Raw genomic sequence first — 12,409 nt, 5'->3', positions numbered from 1 at the left:
GTAATATATGGTTGCATGAAAAGGAGAAGCTATTTGAGGCCCAACCCTGTATCATCCAGCAGAGAATGGAAGAAAGTAACTGGGATGACTGCAGGAGTTGGGTTTGGGGATTTCCAAATACAAAGATAGTAATTTTGGAGAGAGAGTTTGGAAGCTGGAGGGCTTGCAGCATTTCAGTGGGTGGAGATACCAATAAATGAAAATCCAAACAATTCTCTCTTCAGTTTGGAATCCCTTGTACAAGGGTTTTGGTTATCCATTTCATACTGCTGTATCCTTAGAAAATGCTAAGAAAATCACAAGGATTAAATTCAAGCTATCGTCTGCCCTGGATCAGGTAAACTTTCAGAACTGCAGAATATCCAAGTGGGGTAGCAGTCTGTTGTTTTTTACATAGCTGCTCCTAGTCTCAGCAATTTGCTCTGCTTTAATTCTTTTTAGACCTTACTTGCAAGTTGGGGAATTAATAGTATTGCTTTGATTTTTATTTGTGACATGTAGGCACGTGATGAAAGCTTGCTTGATATCTGTCTGTATAGACTGTCAGGAATCACTGTGCAATGCTTTGGTCTCTAGCCCTATTCACTATAACTCTTACAAGCAAGTGCACTGTGTTTTTAGTAGAAACAGTGTGTTTGATGCTTTGTAAGTGATAAACAGAAGAGGCATGTCCTTGGGCAAGAGGTGGCAGTTCAGTTTTATAGCTGTTGAGGTTTTCTGATTGTCCTCTGTGCTTTCCAGTAACCTGGAAAATGCAATTAGGATTTCTGAATCATTCTTGCTTCTTGTTTTGCTGGCAGACAAAGATAGACTGATGTATGTGAGCAGTGTGAGAAGAAACCTCAGCATAAATTACTGGGTAATGCGCTGAAAGGATAATGAACGTAACTTGGAGCCTTGTGATTTCTATATAAGCCTTTTACCTACCTTTGTAATGAATACTTTCTTCATAACCTTGGCTCAGGAGGTAAACATCCTTTGGCCCATGGAGCTGGCACTCGCCTGCTTTCTCTCAAGTGAGGGGGGGAAAAAAAAGAAAATAAAAAAGCTTTTTCAGTTTTCTGATTGCAACAGAAGGGAAGTGGAGACTTGTCTAGGAAACCTGAATGCCGTGATCGACAAGGCAAATGTAATTGTTAATAACAGCCCTTTTCCTTGGTCTGGTCCATGTTTTGGCAGTACTGACAGTCTGTCTCTGTACAAGTTACTGTCTGATTAAAAAGAACTTCAAAAAGATGCATCTTGTTTCTGATTGTGTTACATGACTGAGTTGAGCCAGTTGAGTTTTCTGAACTTCCCTGCAGTTGCTGAAACTTACCTATGTTGGACTCCAGACTTCAGTCAGAGCCCCCTTTACAGAAGATACGTAGGAGGAAGAGATCTAATGGTAGAGCTGTGTGTTTCCTGGCAATTGAGTGGCAGCCTGTATTTGGATACCAGCCTTCACTTACAAACTCCAGAGGCTTGGTTTCTTTGTTAATTGATGGCACATCATGAAATTTTTCTTTTCTGCAGAATCTGTCGAGTCTCATCCTTCATCAGTGGGTTAGCACTGTATGATTGACTGCTGCTGAGAGGATGGCAGTTTCATGTCAGTAGCCTCAATGCACAAGGTCTGGGCAATGTAATCTGCTGGTCCTTACAGCGTGAGATTTGTTACTGGCACATTTCCAGGTCTATTAGGTGTGTTACATTCTTTCAAGTTTTCCACAACTGCAAATGCTGTCAGACAGACAGGTCTGTCATCTAGCAAGCTAGTAGGAGCTTTTGCCTTTTTGAAGGCCTCTGCTTTTTGTCTTTAGCTTTGTTAATAGAAGTATATTTTACAGAAGTGCTGTGATGGGTTTCTTTGAGTAGGTTCAGTTCTACAAGGTATTGAAATACAAAAGGAAGCCTAAGGTCTAGCAGTAACCTTTCAAGAGAAAAGAAAGTTCTGCGATGACCTTGTCTGCAAGAGAATGTTCTAGGCCTCCTGCTGCAGAGCTGGGTTTGGGTGATTTATAGTAATCCCAAAAAACTTAAGATATATGGAGTTTAATTGGTTGTTGCTTTACTGAAGGTTACCCTGATACTGGGACCACCTGAACCAGTCAGTAAAGACTCTGGGAACAACCTGTCTAGCTGGTCTGTCTTCTACTGATCACTGTCCTGGACATTGTGCTGGCTTGTGTCTCTGCACAAGTGAAATACTTTCTCATGAAGATGAATGACTTTGCCAGCATTGGGCCAGTTCCTCAGTCTCAGCATATGGCCAAATTGAAGTCCTTTGCAAACCTTAGTTCATCTTGTTTTGATTATATCTACTGGATCGAAGCCGTTGTTTCTTTAAAGTACTTTATTGTTTTTCTGTTCTTTTCTCTCAGTTGCTTTGCTTACATGATGGAAGGAAATATTTTTAAAGGCTCTGAAATGAAAGTGATTCCTATTTGTAGACAGGATCTTAGTTGTGCAAAATATTTGATAGTAAATATTCTTTATATAATGTGAAAGTCAATTGACTGTATGCCTGTAGTGCTTCTCCTTTGAAAAAGCTGAAAATGAGCTGCAGTAATTGCCAATAATCTTGATAATATGCACTATAATTTGAACGATACTCTACTGTGAATGTTTTTATACTGCTTCCCTCATGTCAGTTAAATTTGATCTGCGCTGTTAGCCTTGCATCTATGAAACAATTAAATACACAAACATAGTGAAATCCTTCTGGACGTATGAAAGAAAATAAAGATGTTTGGTATTAGACAAGCTGTATTCTAGCTCATATAAGGTCTTTTAAAGAATTTTTTCCTAGCTTTATTGAAAATTATATTCCCTATGCTGAATTCCGTTGAGCTACTTCTTAAATAAGAAGAAAGCCAAGAGTACTGGAATGCTGCCGCAAGAGGGCCTGGCAGACACATCTCTGAAAGCATGCTTCTGGGAAAGGATGTGAGCAATCTTTAAAGCATCAGTGAGGATTAGCTTTGGCCTGAATTTATACCCTGTTATACTGAAAAACTTTCAGTGTGTGTTGACATAATTCTTGCCTGTTCCATGACTCATATTTTATGAACGTCGTTTGTATGCAGTGGAAGTGCTTCTTGGAGTTCAGTATTGGTATCAAAGCATTACTATGGCAGTCAGATAGATGGTTATCTAAAATGTTACCAAAATACAGGAAACTTACATCATTGTTTCTTGCAGTTGCCTTGTAGAAGGAGATGCTAAAGAAGAAATATTGCAGCCTCCGGAGCCTCAGCCGGTACCACCTATCCTAACACCGTCTCCTCCATCAGCCTATCCGACAGTTACTACGGTGTGGCAGGACAATGACAGATACCATCCAAAGCCAGTTTTGCACATGGTCTCATCAGAGCATTCAACAGACCTCAATGAGAATTATAATAAAACCACAGAACTTTCAGGAAAGAGTGAACCCAGTGAACGTATGGAGAAAAGGCTGGAGCGCAACTTGAGCTTTGAAATCAGGAAAGTACCTCTTCAGGAGGGCCCACGAAGCTTTGATGGGAACTCCCTGTTGAACAGGGGACATGCTATTAAAGCTAAGCCCGCATCATCCTCTGTAATTGATAAGAACTTGAAGTCACAGGAGCAGGTTTCAGGGGATTCATTTGTGGATGCTTCTAAAAACTCATGTATGGAATGCAGCGTGCCACAGTCTAACACAGCCTTAATACCTTCACCAGAAAGTCTGCAGGGCCAGCAGGTGTCTGATGCTCCACCAAGACCAGATCGCCTGCCTCTAACAGAAAAGGGACACGCCAGGTGGTCGCTGCACGGGCCTGAAAATGCACTGCGTACATCAGTGTCTGAAGGCGTGTCTTCAGATGGCTTATGTCACGGGGTTAATGCTCTCTCTCTAGTATCGAACACCACGGTTGAATTTCCTTCCAGTGATAAAGGTGATCATACTGCTGTTTCTCTTCGAGCGCCCCTCTGTTTTACTAATCCCCTTCATTCAGATGATTCTGACACAGATGAAATGAACTTTGATGGAGCCATGAGCAGAAGTGCATCTAATATTTCAACCGCAAGTGCCACTGTTTCTGCTGCCACTACTACCGAAAACATTTCTGCCAGAAAAGTATTGCCAATGTCAATTGCTAGGCAAGACTTAGCTGCTGTAATGTGTTCTGAAGATGGCAAAGGTATGTGTTGCTGTGTTTTGGAAGTGCTAGTCTTTATCCTGGTTACATCTGTAGAACGGGGCTCGTTTCTTTACAGTGCAGATTTTCAAATGGGAATTTAAATGGCGCCGTGTGGCAGCTTTGCAAAGGATGTAACTCTTCCTCAGTTCTTCACGAGAGCTGTGTCTGTTAGATTATAGGAGCTACAGACCTCACTAACCTGCTTCAAAAGCATTATTGCATAGTTAATTGCTGGTTTCTGTGTTACTGGTTGCCACGTTTTTTCCTCGTGTTAGAATTTTACTTTCTGATTTTTTGCTGCTTTGGTTTTAGTGGAAGTATCTATAACAGTGCCAGCTTTGGGTAGCTGAAGTATGCTGTTTGTGAAATTCCTGTAGAAATTCATGCTTATTGGTGGAAATGCTGATCTTAAAAATGTAGGTGCATTTTCTTTCACTGTAGCAGTCTTGGAAGTTGCTCCAGATTTGACTGTTGTGTTTTCATAGCACTGTAAATATTTAGCCCTACTTTCCTCCCCTTCTGTCTGTGGTCAGAAAGACACAAAGTAACAATCCTGTTCATGTCAAATCAATCCAAGTTCTGCTTCAGTAATTATTTTAACCAATGAACTCAGCAATGCTTTGAAAATCTTTATGAAAATCTTAAATCAATGCTTTTTGGAAATTGTTTGAGCAAGGAAAGTTTGCACAAAATGAGGCAAGAACAGTTCTGCAGAGTGCCAGCATGCTTCATTAAAGGTAAAAGGGTCCTAAAATGTCCAGCTTTGGTTTTCAGTCAGGCTGGCACACTTAAATCACGTGGAGGACAGAACTGGGAAGAAAATTAGGCCTCAGAATCTGACAGTGCAAAGTCCAAGAAAGGAAGTGCTAAGGCAGTGCAGCTGGAAGGTGACTGTGCTTCTCTGTGTAGATCAGACTTTTGCACTAGGCAGTCCTTAAGTGATGCCCTTGCTTCAGGACTGTGTACACCTTGTGCCTTTTTCTCTGGCAAGCATGAGTTCAGTTGATGATGCATAGTGTGGCCAGCTGCTTCAAAGCTCACGTATTCAGAAAGGTGAATTATTTCCAACTTTAAAAACACTATGGATTCTGTAATTGTTATTTATGCACACAAAACAATAGAAGCATATAAACGTACCTGCAGTTCTTAACCCTGGGGCACATTAAAAGTGTTCTGTAGAGCAAAGGCAGAGAACTTTGTCATAGTTTCTTTAATATTTAAGTAAGCAGTCCTTCTCAAACAGCAGGCAGGTCCTCCAAAACCAAGTTATTGTGGCAGTACTGACTTTTTTTCCTTATTGCCCAAGGCAGTCACTATTTATCACTGTTTGAACACTGTTACTTCCATACATATCTCTTCATGTAGATGCGTAAAATAAGATGTCAGAAGTAGGATAAAGAATGGGAGAAACATCACACAGCATCTTTTTCTGTGTAACTGCACGTGGCAGTTATTCTGAAATAACAGTACAGCCTTGGTGCTGGCATGTTGCTGAATTCACAAGAATGGCATAATTTTATTTTATTCAATTTTTACAGTTTGTCACTTGTTTTTCAGGGTCAGTCCGGTTTGTTTGTGTTACATGGAACTATTATTGAGCACTTCTCATTTTAGCTTAGGATCATCTCTCGTATCAAAAGATTGACTTCAGAAATGTGTTCTTTAACTGAACTAAATGTCTTAACTAAATTTCATTTAGATGCTGATAATAGTGAAGACTCTTCTCCCCCACTCCCAGAAAGAACACCGGAATCGTTTGTATTAGCGAGTGAACCAAGTGAGTTTTTTATGCTCTGTGACAGTTGTGGAGAAAGTGTGAAATTCCTTTCAGTGTTGTATTTGGATGCTGCTGCTTTTTGGTTACTTTTGAGGTGTTAGAGCAAATTGTACAATGGAATGAAATCTAGCAAATTTAGTTTATTATTTTGAGCTTGCTTGATAACTTCCACAAGCACTTGAACGCAGTCAAATTACTTCTCAACTTCAGACCAAGAGTGCTATGGTGTGGTACTTCATTATGCTGGAGATGTCAGCGTTGGTTCTAGTGGAGCTGGTTTTCAGTCTGAACTGTATGGAAATAAAGTAATTTTTCCATTTGGGGAATTCCTTTGATATTTTATGTGGCATTGCTACTGCAGGTAGGGAACAGGAAAACACAGGACTTCCTTTGCCCAGAATCAGATTAGCAGCAGAAAGTGAAGAGGAAAGATCAAAAGATAATGGCATACCATAATGCAGTGCTTGTGGTGAACAAGTCCTGTTATGCTAAATACAGTTTGCTATTTGCCTGAAGCTGCAAGAGAAAAGTGATACTTACAAACTTGCTGATATCTTTGCTTTTCACTCATTGAATTAGCAGCTGCAGAGAATTAAAAACATAAATGAAGTCACAAAACAGAATGATGTTTGGTATCTTACAAACAAGCAAGAGGAAAAACATAAAACACAAAAATACTCCTGGGGTGGAGTAGTTTTTTACTCGGGTTTTGGTCTGTTATCACTGTGCAGAACTTCCAGAAACATGTCTGAAGAAGGGAATGCAGGTATTTTCAGCCTAAACGTATTAGTGCAGTAAGCGTGTAACAGCGTACAGTAAGTACAGCTGAGTCACAGGGATCCTTTTGTTCAATATGCTGTGGTAGGAAAATACATAATTTTAGGACTTCTGTAAGAACACAAGCAATACTTATCTCTTCAGGCCTGAAGCCACTAAAAGTACTTCAGTTTTGATTGTGTTTTTTTGTTATTTCAGCAAAAGCTGATAAGGGTGTCCTTTCTTGTGGGGGCTTTTTTCTGCTAACTGTGCCTTTTTCAGATATGTTATTGTTGAGTTCAATTTTAAAAACACTACTGAAAAATTCTTGTATTGGGTAGGAACCCCTAAAGATACAAAGTGTGAATAGAAAATGCAGAACTGTGTTTGACTTCTGCTGTCAAGCCTTCCTGAAACTTGAAAACCCTTCATGAAGAGAGTTTCGGGTTGTACAAGCTTTTGATTAGAATAAGTTGCTTTATATCATGTTGCTAATGCTGTGTTCTAATGCCCCATCATGCAGAGGATTCAAGTATGAAGATTTTCATGTAATTCTTCCTAGGCACACCCTTACCGAAGTCAGCTATGATTGCACAGTCTGAGTGGAGCATATTGCGTGATCAGCATCTCCCTGAACAAACAATCTATACGGTAAGCAAAGGAAACTGTACTAATTATTCATTTTTAATTTCATTTGGAGCTACTGAAAAAAGCTCATTTGGAGCTAATGAAAAGGCAAAATACATACAAAAAAAAAAAAACTAGGGCTGTTGAGCATCTGCAAGCCAGCTGATCGTTGCCCTGCTGTAGCTGCTGAACTGATGTGTGAAGAGCGAGCTTCCAAAAAAACTGTTTTTAAAGTCCAGCAATGTCATCATTAATATCCCTTAAACTGCACCTTCTAGAATGTAAATAAACTGCTTTTACAGGGCCTGCCCCTGCCCTTAATCAATCATAGCACAATTTGAGCTGGAAGGGAATTGCTGTTTCTAATTGGATTTCCTGCACAGTGTGTGTCAGACCAGGGCTTTATCCAGTTGAGTCTTGAAAACTTCCAAAGACAGAGAGCTCATAAAATGTGGACAATCAGCTTCACTGCCTGAAGGCTTTGTTGTATCTATATTTATTTTTAAGCCATCCCTTCTCTAACCATTGAATTTCAGTATTCACATCAATCTACTGATTGCTCAAAGTCAGTCAGTGTAAACTCTGGGTAAAAATTTTCAAATTTACACAAATTCTCTTTGCATTTCTGCCTTTTTCTACGCCTCCCCCGATGATGATTTACTGCTGCCTTTGCACACTATTTAAAAGATTGCCAAAAAGGCGGGTGTGAATTTCCAGGAACTTCAGTTTGAGAGAGAAACCATTCAAGTTTGCAAACAGTCTGTGATGTGATCCCTTCAAATTTTTTGAAATCTTAAGCGCAGCCCTGATAGTGAAGTGTTAATTAGCTACTGTAACATTTTGTTTGTGTTATAGCGAGTCTTTAGGGCAGGAGCAAGCAGGTATTCTCACAGATGTTATATATTCTTTGAGGATATTTTTATCTTTAACTTCTTTTGTCTTCAAACTAATGAAAAGCATTTAATAAAACTATTGTAAATATTTCTCATCCACAGGGTTTGAAAACAACTTCACCTGTAATACCTGGTAAGTGGTGGAAAAGGTTGTGGCCGTTATCATTGTTTTTTGTTTTTCCAATATGAGAAAGAATGCTTCTTCCACTTAGCAATTTGTCTAGCAACCCTGTAAGAGGAAACAGTTCAAGTAATTCTAGCACTTGAACTGATAGAGTGCATTGGGTGCATTTTTATTAGAAGATCAGAAAGTAACAATTTTTTTTTTCTGGAGATGCAAATATTTCACACTCTAACTTTGGAAAAGAAAAGTGATTGCTTCAAAAGCCATTTCCAGCCCGCAGTGCTTCTGTTTCCTCAGCACGTCTCTAGAAATGATGGTAGGCCTGCCACAAATGAATCTCTCACTTCAAAAAACATATTTCCTACCCCAAAAAATGTTTAGGCCTTGACTTGGCTCACCAAGTATTTTATGTATATTTTCTAAACATTGGCATTTCTGAAAGGGCTGTCTGTTCCTTAAACTACTACCTGCTTTCTCAGGAAGCACTGTAAGTCACATTGAAAAATTAATATGCTTTTGGTATGCTAAAATAATTAAGACCAAAATAACTGAATTTTCAATCTTTGTTAAAATAAAAATATCTTTATTCAGCTAAACTAAAACCTTCCTGTGTTACTGCAGTAGTAATTGTGGAAGCTTGTAAATTTATTTCATGTTACTAAATTACAGAGAAGCAGGTGTTTCTGTATGCATTGCATAATTAGCAAAGCATTGCAGTTTTGATCTTCTGAAAAGGTTTCAGTAAGCAGAGCAGTCCATCGGCTGTTCAGTAGTGCAGCAACCTGATCAAACAAACGGCTTCAGCTGCGATCTTGGTTCATCTGCCACGCACCTTCTGTGCATGCTGGAATGGGCTGTTGCAGTCTATTTGGGCTTGTGTTAAGTGCTTGGTAGAGCTAATTTTAAACAGTGAAATAGTGTTCCAAAATATTACAGATTTGCTAGTAGGTGATTATATAAATAATGGAATACATAGTTACTTAATGTGTCCATAAGCACCTTCCATTTAGAAATGACGTGGACAGATGAGTTTGTATTGATGTACTAAATGGTACATTGTGACCTCCGCGGGTTTTAGACATCCTTTCAAACTTCCTTAAAAGGACATTTTGTATTTGGTAAGCAGGGATGTGTCTCTGGAATTGCTGAGCATCTGCATGTGAACAATTTTGAAGTGTTTTTCAGAGAAATGTGCTGTTCAATCTTTTTTTGTAAACAGTATTTGATGCACTTAATGTTCCAAACTGAGCTGTAGTTAAAAATAGCACCAAGTTCTGCCTGAATGAGCGCTGCATTCAAGGAGCGTGTCTTTGTTTTCCAGGTCGTCCTGAAATAAGCAACAAAACACCAACGGATGTTTTACCTCAGATTGCTTTTTCTGGTTCCAGTGATCCGAGAGGTCAAATTTCAGATCTTCCCGCAGAAATAACAGATATTGGTAATTGCAGTTCATTCAAAGCTAACTGCTTGATATTTGAAACAGGAGATTTCATTAACAGTGCTGGTTTGGATAGCTGCTGCTACCTTCCTCCGATTTACCAGTGGGCAAAACCTGACCAAGTAAGCTGGTCCTGTCTCATCGGTGTCACTTTTACCCAGAATGAGAAACACGGGTGTTCTTGGGCATTAATCACTTCTAACGTTGTTTTAATGAGGGTTAGGTTGCAGTTGGACTTGATGATCTTTAAGGTCTTTTCTATCCTGAGCAATTCTATGATTCTATGATATAACCTCTGTAGAACACTGGGAGCTTTCAGAAATAACATTTGGAAAAACTGCTTTGGTACTCAGGGGAAAGAGTATCAGTAAATAATAACAAAGGCTGGAATACTGTATGTACTGATAGGTACCTTCCAAAAGAGGTTTAAATAGCGACATACAGACGTGGGCAATTTGTATATAGTTGCATTTTCTATGGCTTTAGTACCTTTAGAGTTTTTGATACCAGAAAGCAGCCTTTTTAGCCCTGAGAATATAGCTGTTATGTAGGAGCTGGAGTACATCTTACAGTGGTCCTTCTGACTGCTGCCAACATTGTGAGGTGGTGTTGTCCAAGTGCACAGCAGTATTAAACATGTGTGTTTCTTTAGGTTTTGGTAACCGCTGCGGAAAGCCCAGAGGACCGAGAGAGCCACCTTCAGAATGGACATGATCCAAGACTTACGGACACACTATCAATAAATTATACTGGAAAACTCAAGTGCCACTGAACTAGAAAAATAGTATTCCACTCTTCTGGGGGGCAACTAACACAGAGCAGTGTAGATCTAACTACCAGATGGTACACCTTTACAGTACATCCCACGCAAAACCTTAAACATTGTTCACAACAGTGGATTCCAGTATTACAACTTAACTTTTTGCTGGGGCCATCTACCTGCCTTATTACACTTAGGAGAAAGTATTACATATGATTTATTTTGTAACTTCAAGTATTATTGCCTTAATGTCTTTTAACCCTGTTACACGCTGCTTGTAGACATATGTTAATATAGTAATACTTGGGACAGGTTGTGTTTATGGACTACTTTTTGCTAACGTTTGATTACCGTGTATGCATTATTTTGTATATGTACAGGGCAAGTATATAATTTGATAAAGTTGCAATCATAAAATATTAACAGAAGATGTAAGAAATCTCTGCATGATCTAAATTTTTGTGTACCTTATTTGTAAATTATTTGCCCTGAAGTTTTAGAAAATAGTTTCTGGGGTTTTTTGTTTTTTTATGGTTTTTTTTTTTTTTTTTTTTACAGAATTGCTGGACACACACAGCCAGAATTGCAGGTTAGCAGAGATAAAGATTGTAATACATTTTGTAAATTGTAAGCAAAAGGTTATTTTTATATTATATACTGTTTAATTGTCAGACCTGATTTGTTCTGGTTTTCATCTAGTCACAGAGATTCAGTAAGTGCCTTGGAACAATATTGAATTCTCTTAGCCTGTGTATGTTACTTCAGTGTTTTGAGTTCATCTGGAATTAGATGATTGAAAATATTTGTATGTTTCTAGTATATTTGACCTGCCAGTAAAAGAGAAACCGTTCTACATCTTCTACACTCCTTAGTTTTCATTTTGATGTTTCATCAGTTGCAATTTGTAGAAAATTCATCCCTGTCAACTTTCTGTAGAATAGTTTTACAATTTGAATGTGGCGTGTTTCTAATTTGGGGAAAACCAGAACACTGGTGAAAGGACTGTTAAATACCACTGTCTTCTCTCTCAATGGTAAGTACCATTTTTGTTGTTGGGAAACTCTGTATGTAAGAAAACAACTTATATGAAGGTTCAAGTAGAGCCCTTGCAGCTACACTGTATCTTGGCAGTATGTTACATCGAGAGTTAATCCTTATAAGGATTCCTTACTTAAACTTTTCTGTAATAGAATCTTTAAATTAAAGAAAGTAAAAATTGCAGTATGGGTGTTTTTACTCTTAGGAAAACAGCTGTATTCAGAAGCAGTCTAAAACAGGCGGGAGGGTGGCAGCCTGGCTTAGCTCATAGCTTTTGTACATGAATACAAATAGTGATCCTCAGGTCTTCATCTCTATTAATGACTTAAAGCTGTGGCTAGCAGTAGTGCCTGACATGTTCAGGGTAAAAAAGCTTATTTTAGGTTGAGGAACTGTCTATTAGTCTGAATTTTAGCTGTGGAAATGTTGTGTCAAACTGCGTATTTGTACCTTTAGGGCCTCTCTGCTAAAGGAGATCTAATGCCCAGGTGGCAGCCCTGCAAACAATTTGTAAAAGATACATAACCTGCAATAACTGTTTTGGACTGTGGAGAAATCCCAGTGTGTTTGGTACAAACCACAGCATGCCTGCCTGCCTGGGGGTGCTTTCAAAGAACTGAATGTGCTTGAAGTACTTCACCTTAGCTCCCCCTAGGTATGATTTTGCAATTACTCGTTTAACAAAAACTCACTCACAGATGCCATTTGGGCTGACCTGTATCAATGGCTGCCTGCTTTGTAGCAGATGGCACAGCTGGACTGTCCTGCAGCCTGCAGAATGAAGGTGGTCCAATTACATTCCTTGCAGGGAAGATGAGCGTTGCCTCCCTCTCACAGACGTCCCGCAG

At 39.1% G+C, this 12,409-nt stretch overlaps 1 protein-coding gene across 2 annotated transcripts in view; it reads left to right on the top strand.

Moving 5' to 3' along the window:
* The window catches only part of PTPN12 (protein tyrosine phosphatase non-receptor type 12), a 69,359-nt gene extending 57,615 nt beyond the window's left edge, over positions 1-11,744 (top strand). For both annotated transcript variants that reach the window (XM_042815396.1, XM_042815397.1), the window contains exons 13-18: positions 3,184-4,148; positions 5,848-5,925; positions 7,244-7,332; positions 8,304-8,334; positions 9,647-9,763; positions 10,416-11,744. In XM_042815396.1, the coding sequence (XP_042671330.1) occupies positions 3,184-4,148; positions 5,848-5,925; positions 7,244-7,332; positions 8,304-8,334; positions 9,647-9,763; positions 10,416-10,477 (1,342 nt within the window). In that variant the 3' untranslated portion in view covers positions 10,478-11,744. The remainder of the gene's footprint in view (positions 1-3,183; positions 4,149-5,847; positions 5,926-7,243; positions 7,333-8,303; positions 8,335-9,646; positions 9,764-10,415) is intronic.
* The last annotated feature ends 665 nt before the right edge of the window (positions 11,745-12,409 follow it).

Source organism: Centrocercus urophasianus, unplaced genomic scaffold (genome assembly GCF_019232065.1).
Source record: "Centrocercus urophasianus isolate 14NV4802_14NV808 unplaced genomic scaffold, USGS_Curo_1.0 seq_15, whole genome shotgun sequence".
NCBI lineage: Eukaryota > Metazoa > Chordata > Aves > Galliformes > Phasianidae > Centrocercus > Centrocercus urophasianus.
The sequence above is the reverse complement of the archived record's forward strand: the minus strand, read 5'-3'. Positions and strand labels throughout refer to the sequence as shown.